General features: G+C 62.6%; 6 protein-coding genes across 6 annotated transcripts; 5 read left to right on the forward strand and 1 right to left on the reverse strand.

The window, feature by feature from the left end:
* The first annotated feature begins 38 nt into the window (after positions 1-38).
* Positions 39-6,600, forward strand: CHLRE_03g182950v5 (uncharacterized protein). Its single transcript, XM_001702870.2, has 12 exons — positions 39-684; positions 950-1,090; positions 1,586-1,816; positions 2,132-2,314; positions 2,559-2,735; positions 3,188-3,292; positions 3,784-3,857; positions 4,569-4,687; positions 4,818-4,945; positions 5,090-5,197; positions 5,381-5,478; positions 5,712-6,600. The coding sequence occupies exons 1-12, from the start codon at positions 124-126 to the stop codon at positions 5,899-5,901; spliced, it is 2,115 nt and encodes a 704-aa protein (XP_001702922.2). The 5' UTR covers positions 39-123; the 3' UTR covers positions 5,902-6,600.
* Positions 6,601-6,602: 2 nt separating this feature from the next.
* CHLRE_03g183000v5 (uncharacterized protein) lies at positions 6,603-9,158 on the reverse strand. Its single transcript, XM_043061068.1, has 4 exons — positions 8,918-9,158; positions 8,237-8,320; positions 8,056-8,115; positions 6,603-7,857 (listed from the first exon to the last, which is right to left on the reverse strand). The coding sequence occupies exons 1-4, from the start codon at positions 9,020-9,022 to the stop codon at positions 7,747-7,749; spliced, it is 360 nt and encodes a 119-aa protein (XP_042926197.1). The 5' UTR covers positions 9,023-9,158; the 3' UTR covers positions 6,603-7,746.
* A 100-nt stretch (positions 9,159-9,258) lies between these two features.
* Positions 9,259-11,030, forward strand: CHLRE_03g183050v5 (uncharacterized protein). The gene is made up of 4 exons (XM_001702871.2): positions 9,259-9,435; positions 9,641-9,736; positions 9,922-9,976; positions 10,288-11,030. The coding sequence occupies exons 1-4, from the start codon at positions 9,357-9,359 to the stop codon at positions 10,379-10,381; spliced, it is 324 nt and encodes a 107-aa protein (XP_001702923.1). The 5' UTR covers positions 9,259-9,356; the 3' UTR covers positions 10,382-11,030.
* Positions 11,031-11,078: 48 nt separating this feature from the next.
* On the forward strand, positions 11,079-14,212 carry CHLRE_03g183100v5 (uncharacterized protein). Its single transcript, XM_001702872.2, has 5 exons — positions 11,079-11,492; positions 11,571-11,691; positions 11,868-11,948; positions 12,255-12,319; positions 13,425-14,212. Exons 1-5 carry the CDS (start codon positions 11,131-11,133, stop codon positions 13,591-13,593), a joined length of 798 nt encoding a protein of 265 aa, XP_001702924.1. The 5' UTR covers positions 11,079-11,130; the 3' UTR covers positions 13,594-14,212.
* Positions 14,213-14,478: 266 nt separating this feature from the next.
* Positions 14,479-20,260, forward strand: CHLRE_03g183150v5 (uncharacterized protein). Its single transcript, XM_043061069.1, has 13 exons — positions 14,479-15,195; positions 15,336-15,518; positions 15,687-15,823; positions 16,176-16,300; positions 16,616-16,651; positions 16,939-17,054; positions 17,265-17,513; positions 17,702-17,915; positions 18,094-18,299; positions 18,478-18,569; positions 19,127-19,252; positions 19,509-19,561; positions 19,648-20,260. The coding sequence occupies exons 1-13, from the start codon at positions 14,863-14,865 to the stop codon at positions 19,806-19,808; spliced, it is 2,031 nt and encodes a 676-aa protein (XP_042926198.1). The 5' UTR covers positions 14,479-14,862; the 3' UTR covers positions 19,809-20,260.
* A 48-nt stretch (positions 20,261-20,308) lies between these two features.
* Positions 20,309-27,751, forward strand: CHLRE_03g183200v5 (uncharacterized protein). The gene is made up of 10 exons (XM_001702874.2): positions 20,309-20,546; positions 20,609-20,731; positions 20,823-20,957; positions 21,162-21,283; positions 21,397-21,658; positions 21,851-22,183; positions 22,318-22,455; positions 22,612-26,376; positions 26,511-26,791; positions 26,911-27,751. The coding sequence occupies exons 1-10, from the start codon at positions 20,478-20,480 to the stop codon at positions 27,470-27,472; spliced, it is 5,790 nt and encodes a 1,929-aa protein (XP_001702926.1). The 5' UTR covers positions 20,309-20,477; the 3' UTR covers positions 27,473-27,751.
* The last annotated feature ends 1 nt before the right edge of the window (position 27,752 follows it).

Consider the following 27,752-nt stretch of genomic DNA (forward strand, 5'->3'; position numbering starts at 1 on the left):
TTTGCTGCCGCGAAACTTAGTATGCAATTGAAGCAAGGTCGCCATACATAGATTGTTGTTCTATTGGCTTTAGCGCCTTGCTGCTCGACGGCTGCTGAACCGACCTAGGGCGGCGCACTGCTCATGGCGGACCGTAAACGCAAACTGGAAATTGACGAGGAACCCGGTCGCCCTGGGCCTGCCCCAGAGGGCGCCGGTGTTAACCCTTTCACAGGCGCAACTTACAGCCAGCGCTATTATGACATTCTTGCCAAGCGCCATGGCCTGCCCGTGTGGCAAGCCAAGGACGAATTTGTCAACATGATTCATGGCCATCAGACGACAGTGCTGGTCGGCGAGACGGGCAGTGGAAAGACGACACAGATTCCGCAGTTCATCGCGGAGGCGGGCTACACGGCGAACCGTAAAATTGTCGCCTGCACCCAGCCTCGCCGTGTGGCCGCTATGTCGGTGGCCCGGCGTGTGGCCGAGGAGATGGACGTGAAGCTCGGCGAGGAGGTCGGCTACTCGATTCGTTTTGAGGAGTGCTCAGGGCCTAAAACATGCGTGAAGTTCCTCACTGATGGTATGCTGCTGCGTGAGGCCATGACGGACCCCCTGCTGGAGCGCTACTCGGTGATTATTCTAGACGAGGCCCATGAGCGCACGCTGGCCACCGACGTGCTGTTCGGCCTGCTCAAGGAGGTGCGTGGGCGCTAGCGTGGGCGTGGCAGCAGGAGGGTGTGTGGCAAGCGTAGGCGGCGGGGCCGGGATAATGCAACGCTTGGGGGAGTCCAGGGACCAGGGTATGGGCAGCGCCCGAGCGCGCGGGGCCCTCGTGGTGGTCTACCCGCGCCCGCCCGCCTCCCCTTTCCTCCCAACCCCAAGCCACGCGAGGCGCCCCTGCGTCACTCCTGGCGCTAGGCCCAACACATGCTCATGCTCCGCTTCCTTGCTTCCTCGCCTGCAGATCCTGAAGAACCGCAAGGACCTCAAGCTGGTGGTGATGAGCGCCACGCTGGAGGCGGAGAAGTTCCAGGGCTACTTCCTGGACGCGCCGCTGATGAAGGTGCCCGGCCGCCTGCACCCAGTGGAAATCTTCTACACGCAGGTGAGGGAGGGGCTGTTGATGGGAGGGGGCGATGGCGAGGACGGCAGGGTGGGTGGGGCTTAGGCACGGGCCATGCGGTGCGGCTAGACTCAGAGGGGCTAGGTGGTGTGGGCGTTGGTAGTGCAGGGCGGTGCGGCACTCACGCCGGTAGCCATGCTTTGGCAAGGCGCTTACGCCTGCCGGTGAGAGCCTGGGGCTGGGAGGGGTGCTCAGCGGGTTGCGCCGGTCCAGGGATGTGACACGGTAGCAACCGTCGGCGCCCCGGCGCGTCAGGCCCACACCCACATCAGTACCATACCGTAGTTCAAGCGGTCCCGCAAACTTATGAACGCCGCTACCTCGCGCTGCCTTGGCCCGTCTAGCTCTGCCCGCACCAACCAACGCACGCTCTCCTCCTCGCTCTTTTGCGTTGGGTTCGGTTTAGTTTGGACTATTATCTACAACCACCCACACAACCTCCTCCATTCCACCTCCGCTCCCCCCTCCTGCACGCAGGAGCCTGAGCGCGACTACCTGGAGGCGGCCATCCGCACCGTGGTGCAGATCCACGTTTGCGAGCCGCCCGGCGACGTGCTGCTGTTCCTGACGGGTGAGGAGGAGATCGAGGACGCCTGCCGCAAGGTGACCAAGGAGCTACAGGGCATGGGCGACAAGGTGGGCCCCATCAAGGTGCTGCCGCTCTACTCCACGCTGCCGCCACAGCAGCAGCAGCGCATCTTCGAGCCGGTGAGCCGGAGGGTGCGGGACGGGAGGGGGAGGGAATGTGGGGGCGGAGGCGGGAGCGAAGGGGCAGGAATGGGAGGTGCAAATTTAGAGAAGGCGGGGAGGAGGAGGCGTCAGCACATGGGAGGAGCACAGGCAGCCTTGCCGGGGGAGGGCTGACGCAAGCCGCAATGGCATGGTTGGGACACTTGTGAGGTTGCTGTACGGTTGGCCACATGGCACAACGGACGCCTTGCTTGTGCTGCATGTCACGACCCCTGGAGCGTCGCTTCAGCCGTCGTCTCCGTGACCTCGACCCCCATTCATTTGTACCCGCAGGCGCCGGCGCCGGCGCGCGAGGGTGGGCCGGCCGGACGCAAGATCGTCATCTCCACCAACATTGCGGAGACGTCGCTGACCATTGACGGCATCGTGTACGTGATCGACCCCGGCTTCTCCAAGCAGAAGGTGTACAACCCCCGCATCCGGGTAGAGTCGCTGCTGGTGTCGCCCATCTCGCGGGTGAGTGCATTGGTCGGCTGGAAAGGCGGCTGGGCGTAGGGTTTTTGGGGGGTATGCGGGCTGATACCGTACCAGGAATGACGGCAAGAGAGGCGGATGGGAAGGGGCCAGACGAGTCGCGTCTCGTGGCGGGTGCGCCTTGCCGCGTTCTCTCGGTGCACCCGCGGCGCAGACCGGCGACGCACCATCCTCGGTGCTGCTGCTGCTGCTGCCGCTGCTGATATCCTCCTTGGCTGGCGCACAGGCGTCCGCGCACCAGCGCGCCGGTCGTGCCGGCCGCACGCAGCCGGGCAAGTGCTTCCGGCTGTACACGGAGTCGTCGTTCAAGAAGGACCTGCAGGAGCAGACCTACCCCGAGATCCTGCGCTCCAACCTGGGCAGTGTGGTGCTGCAGCTCAAGAAGCTGGGCATCGACGACCTGGTGCGTGCGAGACTGGGCGGGGCGGGTGGGCGGGTGGTGTTGGAGATGGGGCAGGTAGGGAGGAGTTGGCAGGGCCTGTGTTGGGCGGGTGGAGGGTCTGGCAAGCGGGGCGATATAGGCAGGTGGGTGCACAGGCGGGTTGGGGTTGCGGGCTGGCGGGTGCAGCGGGCCGCGGCAGCTTGGAAGTGTGAGACATGCTGGCATGGACTGTGCGTCGCCTGCTGCTTGCTGTGATGATAACATCATTCCTCGTCCTGAGCAATTCCTGATGAGTTTATCATAAGACAAGCATATATCTGAGCAACGCACCAAGCGACGACCTCCTTGCCAGCACCGCGCATTGCATCCTTTCGCATCCACCCAAACGCACCCGCCGCTGCACCACCTTACCACCGCCGTACCCAACTCTCCTTCCCACCCCATCCGCCACGCAACGCCACGTCTCCACCCAGGTGCACTTTGACTTCATGGACCCACCCGCGCCCGAGACGCTCATGCGCGCGCTGGAGCTACTCAACTACCTGGGCGCCATCGATGATGACGGCAACCTCACACCCGTAAGTCCCGGCCGGCATCCTGCGCACAGCGTTACAGCGGGTCGGCTTGGGCAGCTCGGCGGCCTGGAAGGCAGCGGTTGGGAGCGGCCGCAATAGCTTCGCGCCGCGGGGCTCGCAGTTGGCGATTCACCCCAGGCAGCTCGTGTCTGCACGGTGCAGCTTGGGTGCGTGGAAGTCGTCCAGGCCTGGGTGCACGCAGCTCAGCCGCTCAGCACTCAGTCGGAGATCAACTGCGTTGTGTCGGAACAGCGCATAGCTGATTGCTCACCTGTCGGCAGCCGTGCCTCGTCCCCACCGCACATCATGCCCTTTCCCTTCTCAAGTCCCTTCGCGTGCATCTCTCTCTTTCTGGATACTCTCTGTGGTGGCTCTGTCGGATTGCGCTCTGTCCCGGCTGCGGGCCTGAACGCGCTCGGCGGCTGGTGCTGGCGCTGGCACCACCACCACCATGACGGCGGCGGCTATGCGGCTGTGTGCGGCGCGGGCCCCAGGTCGGCAACATCATGTCGGAGTTCCCGCTGGACCCGCAGTTAGCCAAGATGCTGGTGGCGTCGCCCGAGTTCAGGTGCTACCGGCGTGACGCGTCGTGCGCATGTCTAGGGGTCGGTGGCGTCCAGCGGCAGCGGGGCACGCGCACCGGTGCATCGTGCGAATGGAAGTGGTGTGGCAGTGGCAACCCCGGCGGAGGGGGAGGCAATATGTTGTGCAGCGTGCGTATGTCAGCATGTGCTTGCAGCAGCTGTTGAGAGTCGCGCGCGTGCGGTGGCGTGTGTGCGCGACAGCGGCAGGCCAGCTGCCGAGGCAGCCCCACAGCAGCAACCCCCGACACTCCAGCCTGCCTTCAGACGTTACTCACCTGTGCCGCCTCCCCTCACTACTTTCCGCCACACCGCACCGCACTCTACACACCCTGCACACCTGTCCTGCGCACGCCTGCTTGCCTTGCTCGTCGTCGCACACGCACACACGCACGCATCTCGCACGGCCTGGACGCGGACGCCGATTGGACCTCGTCGTCGCCCGGACCTACCTCGCGGACCTGCGCTCGCGACATGCCAACATCAACACCAACAACATCACGGACCCGCAACATCGACTGCGCCATGTATCGCCAATCCTCCTGCCACTCATCTACGATGCCACGCCGCGCGCCCGTCGCCTCTCGCCACGCCACCACCACGCCACCGCCACGCCACCGCCAATCCAATCCGAATCTGGCCCTCGCCGGCGCTTCGGTCACCCGCGCTGCACCGGGCACACACACGCCACTGCCCAGGTGCTCCAACGAGATCCTGTCCATCGCCGCCATGCTGTCCTCGCCCAACGTCTTCCTGCGGCCACGCGAAGCCGCGAAGGCGGCGGATGAGGCCAAGGCGCGCTTCACGCACATCGACGGTGAGACCGGAGACGGTGTGGGATTCCCCACGGCCGTCACCTTGCTTTAGCCCTGCGTTGGCATCAGGATTTTTGGCGGTGCTTCATGTGCATGACGGTGGCGAGGTGCTACTATCTCGGCGCCCCGCAGGCGACCACCTCACCATGCTGAACGTGTTCCACGCCTGGAAGAGCCACAACGAGGACTCCAATTGGTGCTACGAGAACTTCCTCAACTTCCGCTCGCTCAAGTCGGCGGACAGCGTTCGCACGCAGCTGGTAAGCTCCTTGGGATTGCACTCCGGCGCGTACAGCGGGTTTGTTGGGCTGGGCTGCGCTGGCTGCGTTGACTGCTTTGTGACTCGCTACCTGCAAAGCTTCCCTTGATGACGCCATCTTGCTCACGTGCCTTGCTCGTGCCAGGGCCGCATCTGCACCCGCATGAACCTCAAGCTGGTCAGCACGCCCTTCGAGAGCAAGGAGTACTACCTGAACATCCGCAAGGCCGTTACCGCCGGCTTCTTCATGCAGGTGGGACACTCTCGTTTGCCGGTCCCTCGAGTGGCTGCATGCGCTGACAGCCCACCCCAGCGATGCCTGGAGATTTCGCCTGGTGTCGACAGTTTGCTACCATCAGATCCCTACTCACTCCGCGTGCCGCTGTCTCATGTCGCTCTGGGCTGTCCCTACGTGTGTGGTCACTGCTGTGTGCAGGTGGCTCACCTGCAGCGGCAGGGGCAGTACATGACGGTCAAGGACAACCAGGTGGTACACCTGCACCCCTCCACATGCCTGGACCACAAGCCCGAGTGGTGAGACACCCCGCCTGCGCCCCCGCGACCCGCAGCAGGGGTTTTTAGTACCAATGGGCGGTGCCATCCGTGTACACAGCAAGGTCCTCCTCCTCGTCGGCATGAGCGCATATCGGCGTGTGCGCGCCGGATGTGCTGACAGCCTTGTGGCCGCGCCGCTCCTGTGACCAAAATGACGTGTCCCGCACGCCGTACTCTGCCCTTGTGCTGCCTTGCGATGTTGCCTCGTCCAGGGTGCTGTACCAGGAGTTTGTGCTCACCACCAAGAACTACATCCGCACCTGCCTGGACATCAAGGGCGAGTGGCTGATCGATGTGGCGCCGCACTACTTCGACCTCTCCAACTTCCCCGCCGGCGAGTGCAAGCGCGCGCTTGAGCGCCTGTACGCCAAGAAGGAGAAGGACAAGAGCGACCGGTTCTAAGCAGTTGCGTCCCCGTGCTCGTGCGTGCGTGGCTGTGTGTGTGCTCAAGTGTGCAGTCGTTGTGTTGTGGAGAGATGTGTGGGGTACAACGTGAGGGTGAGGATGCGCAGCTGAAGGATCGAGCGGCATGCGCTCGCGTGGTGTGCAGGCTGATTGGCAATACTGTACCACGCAAAAGCGTGCGCTCCTGCCAGCGCGGGCAGGAGCTAAGGCTGTCGTTGTGGCCTACACGCCGTAACACGTGGCATGCAGATAGATAGATTGAACTCTCACGGCTGAGTTGAAGGGCGTTGTCGGATGGCGGCACACCGAACCAGCTATTGTGAGTGTGCTATGGGGAGAGCACGGTACAGGTGGTCATCAGCCGCAATGGACGCCGTCCACGCCAAGCAGTGCGCTGGGCAACAGGGTGTGGCAAATTAATGGACAAGCATTTGAGTCCTCGAAATGGAGGCAGGGCTGAAGAGGCAAGCGATTGACGCTAATAGTGGAGGGACCAAGTGCCGCAAGTCGGAGCGTGCGTACCAGGAGCGCGCGTAGGGTGGTGAAGTGGACACGTGGCAGTGCTGCTTGCTTCCGTGTCTGTTGCGCACGTGACTATGCGGTAAAGCTGTGCCGTGGCAAGTGCCTTCAATGTGTGGCTTGTTGCGACCAGTAATCACACTGATCTTGTCGAGCCAAATGCTCGGCACGCTCCGTCCAGCGGGTACCGCTGCAAACCCTTCTAGCTATTAGCAGCCCAAACGAATAAAACTTACACGCGGTGATGACAACGAGGGAAAGGGAAAGTCCAATGAGGCGCCACCTCCCGCCCCGGAATGGTGTAAAAGAGGGCCAGCGCTCAACACACCGCAGGCCTGAACAAAGGGCCTGAACAGCTCAGACCTAGGGCACCAAAGCACACAAGCCTGGCCAACCTGCCAAAACCCTGTCCCATCACACACCAAACCACACAAGCTTTCTCGACGTTTGACAGTCAGGGAAGTCACAGGCGGACAGGCCAGCACAGGCTGGGTGATAGCACCAACGCTGGACACCTCAGTTACGACTACAGTACCTCCACACCTCCTCCGACGCACCTTTCCTAACTTCAACAGCAGGACAAACACTGACGCGTCCCTCCCTCCGTTGCCTGATCCTGTTACCGCTCCTTGCACAGTTGCTGCAGCAGTTGCAAACAGCAATGCGGGGGCACACACCCGCGGCATGCACCTACCCAAACATCGCGCCCTATTTTAGCACGTATAAGCTCCATCAACGGACACGTTGCTTGCTACCGGTATGAATGGGGTCGCGGCCATTTGCAGGAGACAAAGCACATTTTCCCTCTCAAGGGAAAAGTGGGGCTGCACCAACGCCACGTCTCCTGTCTGCGGGCGCAAGCGCCGCCATGCGTCCAGCCGCATCCCGCTGTCAAGCACAAGCACAGCAGGCAACATAGCAACATCAGTCAATCCTGCCGCACACCGTGCCATGCTATGCTCACCAGCAAAGACTGCTAATCACCAGACACCGGCCGGGCCATAACCTGCGCATTGGAGCCGCTTCTTGGGCTGCGCCGCGCTCTCCTGGCCTTGCCTGCCCCCTCTGCTACGCAAATGCTCGCTGCCACTGCTGGGCACAGGGCCGCTGCCACCGCCGCCGCCGCCAGGCCCTAGGCCTTAAGAAGAACCAGTAAGCGACCAGTCGGCGGTCATATATCTACATAGCCTCGTAGCGACACTTGCTCAGTGCGCCTACACTGATCCATTATTAATTCCGTATGTACCGAAACCCAAACCTTGCAAAGAACACGTTGTTGTCAGCTCCCCAAGCCGGGGTGCATCCCTGGCACCATACGGCAGCCTACAGCTCCTCCCGCTGCTCGCTTTCGGGTGCCTCGTGCTCCAGCAGGTGCGCCAGGAAGTCGTGCGGGATCTTGCCAGCGAAGGCAGCCGCCGCTTCGGGGTGCCCATCCTGTGCGCAGAGACCAGCGGGTGCAGGGAGACACAACGCACGTGTGAGGACAGGCAGCAGTTACCTAGCAGACCTGGTGATTGCGGCAAACTGCCAGACAGCAAGCATCGATATTGCAGCAACCTGCAAAGCAGTGCAGACTGGGCCCATGATATAACCAGGCCAAAGCCTAAGCACACCGCATGCGGCGCCACTCACCTTGTGCATCTCACGCCACTCAAGGTACCGCTTCACCTCGGGGTGCTCTTTCATGCCCTCCTGCAGATTTATCACAAAGGCACATGCTCAGATACCAGAGGGGTGAGGGGATTTACCAGTCCTTACCACCACCGGGTTTGCAGGTATGAGGGTTACCGTGGGTCCCAGGACACGGCCTCACCCGGTGCGTGTGCTTATGAATGATGTGGTGCGGGTCGTGGTCCTTCATCACGTCCTTGATCTCGTCGTCCGATAGGCCATGTGTCTGCGGAATATTGGGAAGGTCACACGGTCATTGGCTGGTGTCTGTGATGATGTGTAGGCGTGATTAAAAGCAGCGCAACCGTGCTGCACTAATACCGGTACTAGGTAAGCCCCCATGCCTATCCGTGCTTATCCATGCCGCCTGTTCACGCGTTGTGCTGTTGTCCGACCATCCGCCAGCATATTACATATCTAGAGTAACCCGGGGGCGACCATACGGCGTGTGCTCAATGCAGCTGTCAGCTGGGCTGTCAGATGGGAAGTGGTGCCCAGGCTTGGCGTTTCTGCAACGTCTTACGCTACCATCATTTCTGGTGTCCAATGCATTTTTTATGTAGCAATAAAACCCTGCTGGTCAGGGTCCCGACTCCTGTCCCGACTCCCAGTGAGCGACCCACAAGGTGCGTCGTTGCAGCTCAGCCGCTGGCGTGGGATGGCATCCAATGCACTGAAGTATTGACGCAAGACTTTTAGCTCATGAGATGCTAAGGCGTCAGGCTGCCCAAGGTTTGGACGAGCGGAATGTCGCTCTGCATGCCGGCCGGGTTTCCCCGGCTCGCTTTGACATAGCCCCTGGGCTGGCTGCCACACGGCTCACCTTCAGGCCTCGCTTGCGGTCATGCATTGCTCCCTCCACACCCAGCAAGAGCGCCAGCAAAAGAAGAGCCAGCACCCCACACGAAGCTGACTTGCTCTGTGCCATATTGCTCAGCCCCGGCCACCTTACGTACTTGAATTGATAAAGGCTAGTAATATCCTGACAGTGCTGTGCAGACCGAACTCTGGTGTTGACACTCCTGCGATGTCGATTAGAGTTTCTCTGCAAATGGTGTGAATCGAGAGCACTCGCTCTATCAGACCACTTATATTATCCAAGTTAATACCATAGCTACATAGACCCGCCCCAAACGCTTGGGAATTGATATTTCCACCATCAGAGCGTTGAGTTAACCCACGCACGCACAGATCTAGCGGCTACGTAATTAAGGCATTCTTGCTGCAAGCATTAGAGCATCTGGCCTCTTGAAGCGGCCACGATGAGGATTTCTACCGGCGGGGCGCTCACGCTGCTCGGACTGCTGGGTTTGGCACATACAACGCTTGCGGTCATTCAATGTGAGACGAGGCGGCAGTACCGGTATCGCCAGAACACAGCTGTTCCTGCTTTGCCGCCAAAGCCACGAGGCTGGCCAAACTCCTTCCTCTTTGCGCCCCCCCCCCTTTGCTGGCTGCCGTCCCACCCAACGCGCGGGCCCTTGCCCTCTACATATACATGTACATTGTTAATTGCTGTACTTCTCCTAATTATGTTGCCATGCAGACCGCCAAGTTCTGAAGCTCTCACAAGAGGAGTTCGAGGCACTGCCCGCATCCATCCTCCTGGAGCTGGTGCTGTCAGCTGCGGTGGCTGTGCTTGGTAAGCAACAACTCTCAGCACGAAGGCGAAAATCTTGATGCATCCACCATTGGTAAAAGGAGTTACCTGGCGTAGCCATGTTGTAGGCATGAAGGGTGGCTGTACAGCCGGATGTTGCTTGGCTGTGGCGCTGTCTCTCGCATGAGTGCATGACCGCCGGCTTTGTGCGCGTATCGCCCGAGCAGGCGGTTACTTGTTAACTGGGTCTGTCAAGGTTGCAATTATGCCGGCGAAGGGCAGGTGAGGCGCCGCGCTGGCAAATATTTTGGTTACGGGATCGACAGGCTCGGTGCCCATCAGCGCAGCGCCGCACACGCAGAAGGGCTGTCGAGGGCGACCAATGTTATCGCCTGTCCTGCATGACTCTTGTATGGCAGTCAATGCGCCGATGGGGCTCTTGAAATTGGGTGACAGGCCGGGACTATACAGGCAAACGTGCACGCTACGAGTGGCTGTTGCGTACACAACATTCACAGCTCTGCGCCGTTGCCCTTTCGTATGCCAATCTAATGCTGCTGTGCTTTTTGTGACTATACCTTTTCTCACTGCAGGAGTATGGACATCAGCTCGCTGCGGACAGACTTCATCTCCTTCAACACGCGCAGCAGAGCCATGCCGCTGGATATCCCCCCGCTCACAAGCTGAAGAGGCGGAGCAGGATTTGCAGGAGGCGAATGGCTCCTGGCGGGCAAGCACTTACCATGATTGATGGATGCTAAGTGGTTGTTTTGTCGTGATAGGCCGTGGGTGGCACTGGCCGTGGGTGGGCGCTTTGAATACGGGAATGTACGGTGATGTAGCGGATGCACCACTCGTGCAGCGCTGTGGCGGATGGCTGCTGCGACAACAGCACGATTGACAATTCCAGTCTGCATACGCCGCCCAGCATTTCTGCGTCCGCACAGGCATGCTCGTTGATGCTGCTGCAGAGGATGGACACTTCCGCACAGGCATGCACGTTGATGCTGCTGCAGTGGATGAGCGCGCCACGCTGTCCCCTGGGATTGTGGCGCGTGGCTGTATTCCCTGAACCAAGTTTGTGGCGACGGCAGAGAAAACATGTTCCATTGGTTCAGAGTCGGGTAATTGATATTGTAAGCATGATGAACATGCCTGGATGCGCTGTCGGCTTACTGGGGCTTCGACTGTGGCCTTTGCACGTACCCGCGTGACACGGCACATAAGCGGGTCAATTTTCCCTGAGAGTCGCCAACTAGGACAGTTGTGCATTCCTAGATGCATCCTGCTGTGCACGCGTGCACGCTGACGAGTAACGAGTTTCCTCCGACCGATCATCCTGGCAAAAGTGCGGACTACTTTCGGCCTTTGCCACTAACTAGTTGTAGGTCGACGTGTAATAAATTTAGACCTCATAGATCACTGCCTGAAGAGAGATGGCCCCTCTTCCTTTCGCTGTGGTGCTTCCCGGCTTGGGCGAGGTTTCTAGCTTTGAAGACGTGGGCAAGAAGTGGCACGCCTGGCTGGACACTCAGGATGTAGCGGTTCAGGTCCTTGTTACCGGCCTGCAGTCGTCGATTCAGGGTGGCGCCATCGGCTATATGTTTGGCAGCATCAGCGCCATCGACCCCACTCAGAATGGCACTGCGCCCAAGCCGGCGAACCCAGCTCTGGACAGCATGATGAAGGCAGGGCCGTGGGGCACCGCGCGCAATCTGGCGGCCCTGACGGGTGTGCAAGCCGCCGCTACCCTGGCGATCAAGAAGGCGCGCAACGGCAAGGAGGATGTGTACAGCTCGTAAGTGTCGTCGAGTCCATGTCGTGCGTCTCGGCGACCCATCACCGGTTCCATCACCGGCATCCAACGCAACCGCAGGATGGCCGCCTCGTTTCTGTCGGGTGTGGCCTACTCGCTCGTGAGCGGCTCGCCCAACCCGATCCAGAGCGCTATCACCACCGGTGCCGCGTTCGGCCTGTTCAACGGCCTAATCTACCAGGCAAGCCGCACGGGCCGGAGGGAAGCGGGAGGTAGCTGGGCGTACCGGAGCCAACCAACAGACTCTTCCCGATGCTTCCGTGCCACGAGCTGTCCCCGTGCCCTCGCCACACCACGCACAAGCTCAGCTGCTGTGTTGCTCTGTATGCGCGCTGCTACGTGTGTGCTGACATGTAGGTGGGCCAGGCGTTCAAGCCTGAGTTTGCCGACACGGAGTACGACCGCGGCAAGTACATGCTCAAGACCCTGGGCCTGACGGTGAGTCCCGCGCTGGTCTCAATGTGTGCGCCTACGCACAGGGTTGTCCTCTCTTGTAATACCGCAATCCCACGCACCTGAATTGTATAGGCGTCAATGGGTCTTGTGGCGGTGCCATGTGGGGTAGAGCGCTGTCGTGTTGTGGGGTCTGCCGCTCCGTGGCCTGGCCTGGCCGCCTGGCCCGTGCTAAGCAAGGAAGGAGAGCGCCAGGGACCTCCGTTGGCGAGCCAACTCCCACTGCTTTGGTGACCTTCATCAACGAACAACCGAACTGGTCCTGACTCTATCTGGCGCGTGACCTCACAGAAATACGTGGACAACCTCAAGAAGGGTCTGCTGACCGACAACACCATCATGCTGTGGAACGACATGTAAGTGACATTTGGGTTGAGTGGCAGAAGGAGTGACTCTGGTCTTGTTTGTCGGAGAAAGCGGGGATTGGCTTCAAGGCGCTGTCGGTCTCGGGCCCATGCGCTTCACGGCGGGATCTGGGTTGTGGGGGCGGGTGGAGGGTAATAGCAGGCAGGGCTCCGTGGGGCTGGTCGCGGATGCCTGCTTGCACGCCACGCCATGGTGACGCACGCAAGCTATGATGGTTATGTCTCGTTCGGTGTATTGGCGATAATCCAACAAAGCCATGCCGACAAACTCTACATATCACCACTCACAATCTGAGCTTGCAGGCCTGCGTGCACACTAGGATTGCATGTGCGGGATACGGGGGCGCGCATGCACAGCAAGTGGCTATGATGGTTATGTCTCGTTCGGTGTATTGGCGATAATCCAACAAAGCCATGCCGACAAACTCTACATATCACCACTCACAATCTGAGCCAAAGAAAACCACGTCAGACTTGCAGACTGCATTTGCACCAGACACAACACTTCCTAGCGGCAATGATGGTTATGTCTCGTTCGGTGTATTGGCGATAATCCAACAAAGCCATGCCGACAAACTCTACGTATCACCACTCACAATCTGAGCCAAAGAAAACCACGTCAGACTTGCAGACTGCATTTGCACCAGACACAACACTTCCTAGCGGCAATGATGGTTATGTCTCGTTCGGTGTATTGGCGATAATCCAACAAAGCCATGCCGACAAACTCTACATATCACCACTCACAATCTGAGCCAAAGAAAACCACGTCAGACTTGCAGACCGCATTTGCACCAGGCACAACACTTCCTAGCGGCAATGATGGTTATGTCTCGTTCGGTGTATTGGCGATAATCCAACAAAGCCATGCCGACAAACTCTACATATCACCACTCACAATCTGAGCCAAAGAAGGCCGGTTTCTCCAGCCGCGCGCGCGCCCCACGCACAAGCCTGCACCCAAGCGCTAAGTGCCAAACGTCGCACCCTCCATGCTCTGCACCGCACACACCATGTCCTGCCTCGCTCATTTCCGCTAGCCGTAAGGTTCTCTTAACCTCCCTCCGCGCTCCATGCTTCCTGTCCCCATGCGCAGCGCCCTGGCCGAGGTGCGCATCCCGCCCGGCCCCCGGCTGCTCATCCTGCACCACCTGGACACCTACCGCAACCCCAGCTCCGTGCTCAAACCCGCGCTGCCACTGCCGCCGCTGCCACCCCCGCCGCCTCCCATGGCGGCGGCCGCCGCCGGCGCGTCAGGGCGGTAGATGCTGCCAGGACGAGCCGCGGAGCTGCGCCCTGGTGCGACAGCAGGCGCAGTTAACTGTTCTGTGTGATGACATTCGCTGACTTACATTTACCACATTGCTGTTGTACGCGTGCCGGTTGTGTGTCGTCGTGTGGACGTTGAGACGAAGCGGGGATCTTCCTTAGGTAGGACGACCTGGGTGCGACAGAGAAAGGAGGAGTCAGTGCGGGCATGTAGCGGGCTTAGCTGGGGTGCACACAGGCACCGGTGGGATACTAGTTAACGCAGTATCAGCTGGCAAGTAGGCAGGCGGCATGCAGGCTAGGGTGTGCGATGGGACAGTGGTAAGGCAGGTTGGTAAAGTCCCGTAGGGCGCAGCTGATTCCCAGAACCCAGCAGATGGCAAACAATTTGCAACGGCAGGGCAGGAGTGCGCGGCATGCAGGCTAGGGCAGGCATGCGACCCCGCAGCATGCGGGCTGGTACAGCTGGGAAAGCTGACACGGTAGAGCAAAAGTGGTAGAGACGCCGCACGCCACTCAGGGTACAGATGATACCGCTCCAACGCATGCTAAGTATACAGGCCTGCCACATGATGCTCGGATGCTGGTATGGGTGGGCTGTAAGTACCGACTTCAGCTACTGTGTTAGGCACGGGAGCACACCAACCTGCCACTTGCCATGTCCCATCGTACCAGCTCATCGCATGCACATGACAGCGGACAAGGCGACCAGCCTGGCAGCGGGCAGGACATCAACGTACGACGGTGCTGCTTTGCGCGGGGGTCTCACTGGGTCTCGAAGGGGCGCAGTCCAGTTCAGGGGAGGGGTGGGCGTACACTGCCAACCGCCGGATTGTCATACGGTACATTTGATAGGGAGTGAATCCTGGGTACTGAGTGTAGACGCCAGTTCCATGTGTACTTCTGGCAAGCTTTGACGGGGTTTGCGCCGAGGCCACATAAGACAGCATAAGACAGCTTCACGCCAGTTCGGGCCAGACCACTTCCGCAACGGTGCCTACCGGAACCACCTCAATAGTTAGAACAAGTTAGGCATTTTAGTACTATTGTAAGAGGCTATGGCAAGGTCGCAAACCGTTATGTCTGCTCCAGTGTCTGCTCCCCTCGCGCTCGTCGCTGTCCTACTTCTTTTACTGCTTGGAGGAAAGTAGATACTGATTTGCGATTGGAGTTGCCGCATTGATAGCCGGGGGTGACAATTTAGGCGCACTTTACCCAGCGGCCGGCTTCGGCCTACACAGGCCCACAGTTCCTCACACACAGCCATGCGGTACCTGTTCCTTGCAGGGCAAGCTGAGGGAATACCCTTCCAAGCAGTCCGGCGGCGACGCAGCCAGGAAGTGGAGGAACTGCTTGCACGCTACTATGACACAGGGGGCTTCATGCCGCCGCCGCATGTGCTCATGCAGCAACAGCAGCCGCAGCAACAGGCGGGTCAGCAGCAGTCAGAGGCACAGCCACTAGGAGAACCAGTTACCCGGGACGGCGAGGTGTCGGCCCCATCACCCTCCGTCTCTACGCGCAACGGCCAGGTTCTTCCTGGCGATGATTCATTCCGGTGGCGGGCGGAAACAGCAGGCGGCGCCCTTGCAGTTTGGGTGCGTCGGGAGCTGACACTCCAGATCCCGACAGCGGTGCTGGGCATTCCCTGCCAGTGCTTCTAGCTCTTCCCACCCACCCCCCAAATTGCTGCATATCGCCAGCTTACGTTTCGTCCTGTGGAACCCGTGGCGCTCAGGCATACGATGAGGTGTCGGAGGACGCGGTGTCGCAGGCGGTTCTGCTGACGGACCAAGCCACTGCCAACACTCCGCCGGCGGTGCTGGACCGCGTACGGGCTCACGGCACGCGCATCGTCATCATCGGCCGGCAGCAGCGCCTCACCGACATGCCGCCCTTCCGCTGGCTGCTGACGTACCAGGTCGGGCTGGAGGTGTCAGCCTGTCACAAGGGGGAATGCAGGGGGGCTTGGCATTCCCCCTTCTGACAGGCTGACACATGTCTATTTGTGTGCCAACTTTCTGCCGCTTGACACCGTATTACGGTACAGCGCTGATAGCTGCTTGGACTGGCTGGTCTGCTGCTGCAGGGCTCGGGTGGCCAGGGCACCAACGGGGACGGCCGGCAGTGGGTGGACATCCGCGGCGCGGGCGCGGTGGCGGGCAATCCGGCCATGGCAGTGGGCGAGGAGGACTTGTTGGAGACCTACGACGAGGTAAACACAGGGTAAGTTGCGGAGGGGGACGAGAGGGAGGAAGGGGCAGGTTTGTTTGTAACATTTGTTTTGCCATGAGAACCACCACGGGCTGACGGGAACTAGGAATGAGACGTAAGTGGGAGGCTGTGGCGGGAGCAAGCGACAGCTATTTAGCAACTGGGAAAGGTGGCGCATCAGGGTCAACGGCATGGGAGGAACGGTGAGATGACATATACATGCAAGCCAAGGGCTAGCGACTGGCGCAGCCCGCCACGTGCCCATGCCAGCATTCCACACCCCTACGCACACGACCGCGTAGTCGTCCGCAGTCGTTCGCGCGCCCTGCCTAGCTAAACGGCACGTTCCGTGACCGCCGTGTAGGGACGGCTGGGGCAATGAGAGTGTGTTCATGCACGAGCTGGCGCACACCCTCATTGACGCCTGCCAGCTGCAGCGGGTGCAGCAGCGCTACGCCGCCGCCCGTGACTCCGGCGCCTACACACCCAGTGAGTCCTCCAGCGCGCGCATGTGTGGTCGTGCCATGAGAGCGCCATCAAGGAGCGGGGTTCCACACATTAGGGCCATTCGTGGCTCTCGCCAACGCCGCGTCCCCACACGCCGAATCCATGTGTTAAGTTTGAGCCTAGGACAGACGACTACTCAGGACGGTTTATTGGGGCTCGCGCTGAGACAGGATCAACCCATCTAGCTCCCATGTCAACAAACCTAGGCTGGACGGCTGGGGAGGACAGGCTCAACCTGTCCTCCATACTCTGCACACACACGCTGCAGCACACAATCCCCATCACTCGCTACCGCAGGTTCTTACATAATGACCAACCAGCATGAGTATTACGGTAAGTTTACGCTCCGTTGGCACTTGGCGGGATGTCCGGCGGGTTTGCGTGTGGATGGGCGGGCAGCACCTGTGCCCGCGAGGCTACTAACCGCGGGCGCATTTCACTATGACGGTGAGGCATCCACAGCTCTCGTCACATACATGCCGCGCTATCGCCAAAGGATCGCTGCGTTCCCACACAAAGCAACAATCAGTCGTGTAGCACTGTGGGCTGACACGGGGCCAGCAACCCACAGCAGCCCAGGACTGCGCTGACCCCTGTCACTTTCACGCCCCTGCCCGTAGCCATGGCGGCGGCCGTGTCCTTCGACTCCACCCTCAACAGCCCGGCCGCCGACAACCTGCTGCGCAAAGGCGAGCTGGTGGCCCGAGACCCCGGCACCGCGGAGCTCATAGACTGGGTGGGTCCGGGTGACCTTGTTGGGTGGGTTTCGATGGACGGGCAGGGATGGCGTGCAGCGGCTGCCCCGGCATACAACATAACAAGCAGATCATAGGACTGGACGCGCGCCACCACCAGCGTTTCAGATGAATTTATATGTCGCTAGTATAAGTGTGGACAGCCTACTAACATCTAAATCCACATTCACAAACGGCCTCCTGCCGTGCAGGGCTTTGGCGGCAACCCGTGGCGCTACCCGGATGACTGCCTCACCTGCTTCTACAGCTGGCCATGGTTCTTCTACGAGCTCTACCCGCCCGCGCCTGGCCGCGTGCCGTACACGCCGCTGGCCGCCTGCCCCACGCTCCGCCCTGGCATCAGCTGCGGCGACCGCAACACCACGCACTGCCCCTTCTGGGCCAGCCAGGGCTTGTGCACCAACCCCGACGACCAGCAGTACATGTCTGTAAACTGCATGGTGCGGCCGTGCGGTCTGGATGGACGTGCGGCTTGGTTACTGCCAGCGAGGCGCAGTCTGGCGGGTGCTGCTGTCACGTGGGCGCGAAAACGTGCCATGCGTTGAAGTCGAGGACTCGTGCGGCACTTGGTGTTTTTGTGTGTAAAGACTGACAGCCCGCCTTTCGTGCCATGCCTCCATTCCAACAGGCAAGCTGCGGCGCGTGCCCGTACCTGGCGGCAGGGCAGCCTCCGCCGCCCAGCCCGCCGTCACCGCCCTTGCCGCCGCCGCGCGGCGTGTGCCGGGACGAGTACCCGGGCGACTGCCCCTCGTGGTCCTCCCTTGCTGGCGAGTGCGCCAAGCCCTTCATGCTGCAATACTGCCGAGTCAGCTGCCGCTACTGCAGCGCCAGTGACACAAGCAGTAAGTGGTGCGGATTACAAAATGCTTAACTGCCTCTCGCACAATACAACCAGATAGCGCGTGAGCAAGGTTTGCTGTGCTTGACGCGTTGTACAGCTCTCTTTCTTCTGCATTCCTATTGTAATAGTTGGACCAGAATCAATATGCGTGCTTCATGTGCTTGCTGCGCTGCCTGCAGTAAGCCCGCCCCCGCCTCGGCGCTACCCTCCCCGGCCGCCGCGGCCGCCGCCGTCCCCGCCGCTGCCGCCCTCGCCACCGCCGCCCGCACCCCGGCCCTCCGGCATCGCCTGCAGGGACCGCAACACCACATACTGCCCCGAGTGGATTGCGGCGGGCTACTGCCGGTCCCCAGAGTACGCCCCGTCCCTAGCCTCGCAGTGCAGGGTGAGCCCGGCCTAGTGGCAGTTATTGGCATCGGGCTTCACAGCCGTGGTTGGTGGCTCTGGGCTCTCCTGACACAAGTCACCGCAGCTGACTTCGCACATCCTCGAATTGTGTTATGAATTTGCACGGAGACTTACATCTGACACCGTGACGTGTCCTTCGGCATGCTTGCGTGCAGTTGGGCTGCGGCTTCTGCAGAGTGGGCTGCCAGGAGACGGAGATCCGGTGCGCCGGCTGGGCGGCGGCAGGAGAATGTGCTAACACGCCTGGGTGAGTTGACTGCACAACGGTCTTGCCGCTGGCTGGTCTACACAGCAACTGCTACCCTCCCGGTCGCGGTGGGTCGCGGTGGATGATGGGCGGCTTCTGGTCATGGACGCGCAGTTCTCTGCAGCACGCGACGGCCGCGCACAGGTCGGCTACTCACTGTCGCACAGGTCCACGACCTCCGCGACCTCCTTCAGGCGCCACTTACCGTATTAATGGAGGCGCTGGTCACCTTTTTGCAGTTGCTGCACCACACGCCAACCTTGCTCCCGCCAACCTTTGCGACCGCCCTCTCGATGTGGCACCACTTCCCGCACTGCTTGTAGTAGAAGCGGCCCGTGTAGAAGACCGGGTTGGTCTGCTTCAGGTTTTTGCGCCCAGCCGTCTTTCTGCCCGCCAGCTGGGCGGCCGTCTCCCGGCCGCCGCCGAACCCGGCCGCCTTCCGGCCCTCCACCTGGGCGGCCGTCTCCTGGCCGCCGCCGATCCCGGCCGCTGAGGGATGAGGCCGCTCCTGAGAATGGCCGCTCCTGAGAATGGCCACTCCTGAAAACCCAAACCAGGTACATGGAGGCGAACTGCGCTAGGAGCTGTGGGCTGTGCGATGGCCCTGAGCAGGGCGGATGTGGCGACGACAATGTGTCCTGTCCCTACTGGGCCCAAATCGGCGAGTGCAACAAGGACGCGGGGTGAGTGGGCCGGGTTGCCGGTGACGTGTGTTGGCGTGTGTGTGATGCTGAGCGCTGTGTGTATGTGGTCAGATGCCCTGCTGGCCCCTAGGGCTGCTCCCCTTGGCCTCGAAGATTGAAGGAAAGACGCTGGAAGCAAATCGAGGGACTGCGCTGTGTGTGGCTGGCTATTGCGTGTTGACCCGCAGCTACATGGGTTCATCGGCACCTGTGCAGCTGGCCAATCACTGTTGCCTCATGTATCCCTGGGCCTCAGGTACATGCTCGCAAGCTGCCGGGCATCCTGTGGCGTGTGCGACAAGCAGCCCGGTGAGCACCGTACGGTACATACCGTAGTTGCTGTGGAAGTTGCTACCAATAACCTGGTGGGTGACGAGTTTTCGTTGTGTCTGTAGGGATCAATATACCGCCTCCGTGGAGGCCACCCCCTTCGCCGCGACCCCTTCCGTCTCTCCGCTCGCCACCGCGCCCGAAGCCATCGCCGCCTCGATGGGTCCGCACCAAACCCTCCCCGAAACCCATGCGGAAGCCCAAGGCTCCGAAGAAGACCGGATGACTATGCTGTCATGTGCGTATGAATGTAAGGCAAATGTAAACGTGCTATAATTGGAAGGAATTCATGGGCATGGCGAGCGATAATAGAGAGCGTACAGTGTGTTGGGCATTTTCCGTCAAGGGCGCCCCTGTTTCCTGTGAGTATTGCTTTGGGGGCTGTCATGTGACTGCGCAAGCGAGCGAATCGCATTGATTACAATTGTCAACACCCTGTTGATTAGAGACGAGTGCTGCCGGTGCTTACGTAGGCGGCCTGTGAAGGAACTGGCACAGGTAGAGCGAGGCGTGGGGAGAGCCGTGGGTGCAAGGGTGACGGGAAACTAGTGACCAGCGTTACAGCCTGTGTATATGAGACTTTCACGATGTTTAGAATGTGTCCCGGGCATGTGGCACTTAAAATAATGCTTGTCGAGACGTGAACCATCCGCCCTGGACTTCCACTTCGGACCTCGTTTGGCCCTTCACTATATTTTGAATAATTCACAGCTTACTTAACAAAACCTTGAACACGTCAAACGCTGACCTGTAGACTTGTATCGCACCCTCGAAGTCTCGACTTGCGACCTGACAAGCGTGGCCCACGGCCAGCGTGGGCGCCAGACTAAATGTGTCCATCGTTAGCTTAGGCATCAGGGAATCACCATCACCCGCGTGAGAAAGGTTTGCCACCATGAGCGAGCTCCTTCGCAAGTGGCTCGCGGACGAGCTCGGACTGCCCGTTACGGACAATCTGGAGCAGGTAATCTAGCATGAAGGCTGGAACTATCAAGGGAGCGCTCACTACTTTCATCTGCATCGCAGGACTTCGCGAGCGGCTTTTTATTTGCACAGCTGTTTAGCAAATACAACCTTCAGCCTGATGTGGACCATTTCGATACGAAGCGGATGCCGGACGCAATGATAAACAACTATACGCGGCTGCAGGTGGGGAGGGGGCGCGCAGCGTGCCAGAGCTGTGTCCCGTGCCGGCGCCGCGCATGGCTGAATCGCTAACCCAACCCCTCAATGACTGCAGCCCACCTTCACAAATCTGGGGGTGCACATGGACACGCGCGTAGCGAACATGCTGATTCGGGAGGAGTCGGGTGTGGCGCCGCGGCTCCTGTACTCCATAAAGCAGAACCTTGGCAGTATCCAAAAGACCCTGACGGTGAGGATTACGGCTTTACGTGTTGTACTTGGTGTGGGAGTTTAGGACAGGGGCTGTCATAGTGCCGGAGGCAGGAGGTACACAAGACAACGTCGCGAATGCCGGAAGCTTCATGGAGTTGGGACGGCAGTTTGGGAGAATGACACACCAGTCACGTTGCCTGGGACCTTGCTGCTTGCTGTTGGCTTCGGGTCGTGTGCGCAGAAACACATGCATACCGGCAACCTGGGCCGCACGCTGGGCGCATCGGTCAGCCCCTCCCGCGGCCTGCTGGAGGCGCAGAAGCACAACACCAGCAAAGAGAAGTTCGAGTCGGGGACGCACAGGTGAGGCGCTTCCAGCCTTTCAGGAGGCGGCATTGCGTGCGGATCTCCTTTGGCTTGGGATGCTCACACCTCTACCGCGGCCTGACGCCGACATTGCCCACATAAATGCACAGGCACTTTGAGGACACGCTGCGCAGCCAGGCCGCCAACCCCAACGCAATCATGGAGAGCATGGCGCTGGCCAAGTTCACGGAGGAGGGCATCCGGCAGCAGCGGGAGGCGCTAGGGGGGCTGCTGCGCGACCGGGCGCAGCACACGGCGCAGCGGGACACCTTTCGCGCAAACCAGATGGACAAGCTGGGTAGCGCGCGCAGCGACAAGGCGCAGCGGCTGGAGCGGGATGAGGCGGTGCACGCGGCCCTGCTCAAGCGCAAGGTCCGTTGGGCGTTGGGCTATGGGGCGCGGGGGAATGTGCATGGCCAGCGCGGGGCCGCGTAGGCACGCATAGGCTCATGCGACGATGCTGTTGTTCAAACGGGCTGTGCAAGTGATGGCCGCTGCTGGCATCCTGTTCTGGCTCTGATCCTACACGTTGTGCGCCCCTGCCACGCACTTGCATCCGAGCAGGAGGAGATGGAGCGCGAGGAGCTGCGTGTTGAGCTGGCGCTGAGCGAGAAGGCGCGGCGCAGGAAGCTGGAGGAGCTGCACCACGCGGCGCTGGACGTGCACGGCGGCATTGACGCATTTGAGATCAACATGAAGCGCCTGGTGCGCGGCGATCAGGGCCAGGAGGGCGAGGAGGTCGTGGCGCCGCCGGCGGGCCGCACGCCGCTGGAGCACATGGAGCAGCTCAAGAGCCGCGCCGCCGCCACCGCCAAGCTGCTGGAGGACACGGCCGCCTACATGCGGGGTGTCAAGGACGCACGCGCAGACGAGGTGGCGTCCAAGCGCGAGCGCGAGGTGGGTCCGGTCATTTGGACATTCTGGGTGCAGGGCTTGGAGCTGATGTGCTTGCCATCATTACCATGGCCTGGACATGTTGGCAGTATGGGCTATGAGCTGACGCGAAGGGATATATTCGCCTGTGACTTCAGGCCCGGCGGCGCAAGATGGTTGTGGAGCAGCAGGCCGCCGCCTCGTCCGCCGAGCGCAAGGCACAGATGGAGTCCTTGCTAACAGCGCTGCAGCGGCAGAGCGCAGAGGAGCAGCGTCTAGCTGCACGCCTGTGGCAGGTGCGACCAGTGTTGTTGCTGTGACTCTTGATGCACTTACTTTCTGGTCTTACGGACTGCTACCGTATACCACACTGCCCATCCCGCTCGGCACAGACTTTTAATACCAACTCCCCCCTGCGGCCTTGCCGCTGCCCCCAACCGCCGCCCCCGCAGGTGAGCCAGGAGAAGGAGGTGATGCGCGAGAACAGGCTGCTGCGCGAGCGCCAGTACGCCGAGCGCCGCGAGCGCGACTGGGAGGAGACGCTGCGGCGCGAAGTGGAGCTGCACCGCTCCATGCGCGAAACATACGAGGCGGAGGCCGCGCTGGAGATGGAAGCATGGCGCGCCGCGCAGCAGGCCCGTGCCGAAGCCAAGTCCGCCAAGCACGCCGCTTTCGCACGTGACGTGGCATACCAGCTGGTGTCGCTGGCGGAACGCAGCGCCGAGTACCGTGCCGCCACGGGCAACCTGGTGCCGCGCCGCGAGTGGCGCGAGTGGCTGACCATGTTCGTGGCCGGAGACCCGCAGCTGGGCCCGCCCGCGCCGCCCGTGGGTGCGGAGGCGGAGGCAGCAGAGGCCGAGGTGCGGGAGGCCTGCCTGCGGGTGGGCCGCGCGCTGGTGGACGACTACCTGGCCTGCGCCGGCGACTGGCTGCGTGTGGACGGCCCCATCGGGCACGACGAGCTGCTGGGGCAGATCGTGGGCGAGCTGGCCGTGCTGGCGCGCCAGCCGCCGCCGCAGCCCGAGCTGCCCGCCATCGAGACGCTGCCGCTGCGGCTGGCGGTGCTGGGCGCACCCTTCGCGGGCAAGACCTGCGTGGCGCAGGAGCTCAGCCGCCGCTACAAGCTGCGCGTGCTGGAGCCGGAGGCACTGGTGGCGGAGGCCATGGCGGCGGCGCAGGAGTTCGAGGCGGCCACGGGCGTGCCGGCCGACCAGGTGCCGGAGGCTGCGCCGCAGGAGGACGGCGACGCCGCGGCAGCGGCGGAGCTGCAGGCTGGCTCTGCCAGCCGACCAGGCACGGCGGCCACCGCGGCTGCGGGTCCGTCGGCCAAGGCGCGGCTGGGCGCCCAGATCGCGGCGGCGCTGAAGGCGGGCGGTGACGTGCCGGATGAGGCGCTGGTGGGCCTGGTGGTGCTGGGCATGAAGGAAAGCAAGGACTGGGCACCGCCTGTCGAGGTGGACCCCAAGGCCAAGGGCAAGGCTGCGCCCAAGCCCGCCGCACCGCCGGCCGGCAGCAAGTCCGCAGGGGCGCCGGCTGCGCCGCACCCGGACACGGGGCGCGGCTTCGTGGTGGACGGCTTCCCGCGCACTGCGGCGCAGGCGGTGCTGCTGGAGCGCATGCTAACAGGCCTGGATCTGGACAGTGAGCAGGCGCTGATCGATGCCGCCAGCGTTATTGCGCCGCCGCCGGCGTCGGCACTGCCCCAGGTGGCGCGGCCGCTGGTGTCGGGCCTGGACGCGGTGGTGGTGTGCGGCCTGGCGGACCCAGAGCTGGCGCTCAAGCGTGCTCTGGGCCGGCGGCTGGACCCGCAGACCGGCCGCGTGTACCACCTGGAGTTCGACCCGCCGCCCAGCAACGACCCCGGCCTCAGCGCCCGGCTGCAGGAGGTGGCGGACGCCAGCAACGACGCCCAGCAGATCCAGCACCGCCTCATGTCGCAGGCGGAGCTGGCGGGCCCGCTGGACGACTGGCTGCGCCGCTTCAGCCGACTGCGGCGGCCGGTGGATGGCTCGGGGCCGCTGGGCGAGGTGCTGGCCAGCGCGGGCGACATCGCGGAGGGGCTGCTGCGTGCCAAGGCGGCCGCCGCCAGCTGCCGCTCCGCGGCAGAGGCGGCGCACAAGGCGCGCGCCAGCGCGGAGCAGGCGCACGAGTTTGCTGAGCTGGCGCAGGCGGCTGCGGAGAGCGCGGCACGCGAGCTACTGACGGCCAAGAAGGCGGAGATCCAGGCGGCGGCGCTGCTTGCAGGCGGCAAAAACCCCGACCCCGCCGCCACCGAGGTGCTCAAGGCGCAGGCGGCTGCCAAGTGCGCGGAGCAGCTCAAGGTAGCGCGGGGCGCTGTGGCCGACGCCAATGGACACGCTGAGCGCGCCGCCAACAGCGCCGCGGCGGCGTCTGAGGCTGTGGACCGCGCACACAAGTCACTGGGCGATGCTGAGATCTCTGCACATGCTGAAACAGAAGCGGCGGCAGCGGCCACAGAGGCGGAGAAGGCGGCGCGCGGCGCGCAGGAGGCGGCCAGTAAAGCTCTGGCGGCCAAGGAGGCAGCGGCTGTGGCCGCGGCTGAGGCGGAGCGCTTCGCCGCCGCCAGTGACCTGCCTGCCGATGCCACGGTAAACCTAGGGCACAGGCCCGACGCCCATGCCACCGGCGCGCACGCAGTCAGCACCTCGGGTGGGGCCCCTGCTTCCGGCAATGGAACCGCGTCGGGCGAGGCGGCGGCACCTGCTCCGGAGCCGCTGGTGCGTGAGCTGGCCGCAAGCCTGCATGAGGAGTGGAAGACGCTGGAGACGGGCTACCTTGAGGGCCTGGCCCTGGGCTTCGCCAGCTTGGCGGAGCAGCACGCCGAGGCGCAGCGACACTTTGCCGGCCTGCGCGGCCGCTTCCAGGACCTGCTGCAGCGGCCGGACGAGAAGCCGGCGCTGGTGGCCAGGTTCCTGACCACCTTCAACGCCGTGGAGGCCGACCTGCGCGGCAACAAGGAGGCGCGCGGCGAGCTGCTGCTGCGCGCGGAGGAGCTGCGCGACGCGCTGTGGGCGCTGTGCGACAAGAAGATGGAGGAGGCGGAGGCGCAGCGCGCCGCCGTGGCCTCCGACACCTTTGTGCCCGACCACTGCGCCACGCTGGCGCAGCAGTTCGTGGCTCTGGCGCAGGTGGAGGGCGACCGCTTCGCCGCCGCGCTCAACTTCCTGCGCTCGCACGCGCACTCCAAGTGGCTGCCGCTCTTCCCACCCGGCCGCGAGCCGCCGTCGCTGGCGCTGCCGGACGTCGCCGCGCCCGACCTGCTGTCCGGCGCCGTGCCGCCCGAGCTCAAGGACAAGATTGACCCCAAGGCCAAGACCAGCGTACCCATGCCGGCTTGGGTTGCGAGCCTGGAGCAGCGTGCGGCTCCGCTGGCGCTGGCGACCAAGCTGCTGCTTGCGCTGGCCAAGACCACGGCGACATCATGGGAGCCCGGCGCAGAGGACCCCAAGAAGGCCAAGAAGGACGCAGCGGCCAAGGCGGGGGCGGGCGCCAAGGGCAAGGGCAAGGGCGGAGAGGAGGAGGCGCCGGAGGCGGACCCGCGTGTGGTGGAGGGCCTGAACGGCGAGCTGCTGGACGGCTGCGGCCGCGAGCTGGCCATCCTGGAGGCTCGGCTGCAGCTGCTGGCGGAGCGCTGCCTGGGCCAGATGGATGAGATGGCAGCGCTCGCGTCCGGCACCGTGAGCCGCCTGGGCGAGTGGGTGCGCGAGCGATACCGCTCCGAGTGTGCGGCGGTGGCGGCGCTGGACAAGGTGTGCAAGGCTGCGGCGGCGGCGGGGCAGCCGCTGCCGCACGACCTGCGGCTGCAGGACGAGTTCCTGCTGCTGGACGAGGGCAGTCTGCTGGTGCAGGAGGACGCAGCGCTGCCACGGCCGTACCCGCGCGAGGGCGTGCCGGCGGGCGGGCTGCTGTCCACCAAGCAGCTGGGCGCGCTGACGGCGGCGTTCCTGTCGGCGGCGCCCAGCGGTTACATGCGGTTGCAGGAGGCGGCGGACATGCTGTGCAGGCTGGCGGCGGAGGGCGCGCTGCCGGAGCCGTGGCGCGGCACCAGTGTGGCTAGCATGCTGGGCGCGCTGCGGCTGTACGACCCGCTGCACAGCACGTACCTGGACTGGCGCGAGTTCGTGGCACACCTGGTGGTGGCGTCGTTCCCTCTGATCGCACGTGCGGACTGCGCTGAGATGGCCGACCAGATAGACGTGAGTGCTTGGCAAATGTAAGGGCTACTGGAAGGCCAGATGCTCGGCCGCGGCGCGTGTGCTGCCGTGTCAGTTCTTCGTTTAATGCAAGCATCCTGCTGAAACTTTTGTGGCATTTGCTTGCATCCTCGCAGATCTGCGCGGAGGTGGACAAGGACCACGACGGGCTCCTGAGCCAGGAGGAGTGGTCCACGGCGGAGCTGTGGTTCCAGTACCGCGCCGCGCAGCCCGGGGCGCTGCAGGCAGAAGTGCCGGAGGCGTCAGGCGAAGCGGGAGCGGAGGCAGGGACAGGCTCGGGGTCAGAGAGCGACGCAGGGCCACGCAGCACCCTGCTTGCGGACGGCGAAAAGTGGCCCGAGGCGGACACCGTCTCGCGGGCGGGCACACCGCCGCCTGATGACGAGCAATACGACAGGTAAGCCCCCAGCACTGGCGCACCAAGGTGGTGGGGACGTTGCTTAGGGGTTCCTGCACGCAATGCATCAGTGTTTTGTGGCCCTCCTAACCGGCATGCATGTACCTTTCCCTCTGCAGTCCGGCGGCACTCAAGCAGGTGCTGTGGGCGCTGTTTTCGGCACCAGCGGCCGACGGCACGCCGCGCCTGGACTACCGCGCCTGCCTGCTGTACCTGTGCGCCGACCGCGACGCCTTCGCCGGCATCAAGAAGGCCTTCAGCGTTGCCACCGCCAACATCTCCAACAATGCCCGCGCCAGCGCGGATCAGGTGTTCCGGATAGCATACCCGCTGGGCGCGGAGCCGGGGCAGGAGCTGCACCGCTCGCCCTTCAGCAAGGTAGACGTGGCGGCCGTGGTCAAGGCGGTGTGGGAGAGCCGCGCAGGGCAGCCGGCTGTGGCCGCGGGCGCGGCGGGGACAGGGCCGGCCGGCGCACGTGGTGCGACACCGCCGCAGGCGGCTACAGCGGCCGCGCGTGGTGCGTCGGCCAAGAACACCGCCGGCGCTGCAGCTCCCGCGGCCTCTGGCGAGGCGTCCGTGACTGCTGAGCAGCTCATGTACAGCGCGGGCGGGGAGCGGTTCGTGAAGCGCATGTTGGAGCGATATGCATGGAAGGATGCGTTCGTTGCTACGCGGCTATAACGCAGGTCTGCGCAGACTGTGGTGTGATCGGGGCGTTTAGCAAAGGTTGAATGAGTTACTTACGTCGGAGTGAGGCATGACTTGCTAAGGCTTGTTAGGAGCGCAAAGGGTGTGCATATGGTTGTTTGGCAACGGGCAGCTCCGGGGCATGACGGCATCGCCCCGCAGTGGGGGTGGAGACTGACATTTATCTTCGGAATAGGACAGTAAACCTTGCACAATTGCACGGCTGTCACTGAGAAGACTGTGACACTTTGGCGCCTGTAAGCCTGAAACGTAT

Source organism: Chlamydomonas reinhardtii, chromosome 3 (genome assembly GCF_000002595.2).
Source record: "Chlamydomonas reinhardtii strain CC-503 cw92 mt+ chromosome 3, whole genome shotgun sequence".
NCBI classification, from domain to species: Eukaryota; Viridiplantae; Chlorophyta; class Chlorophyceae; order Chlamydomonadales; family Chlamydomonadaceae; genus Chlamydomonas; species Chlamydomonas reinhardtii.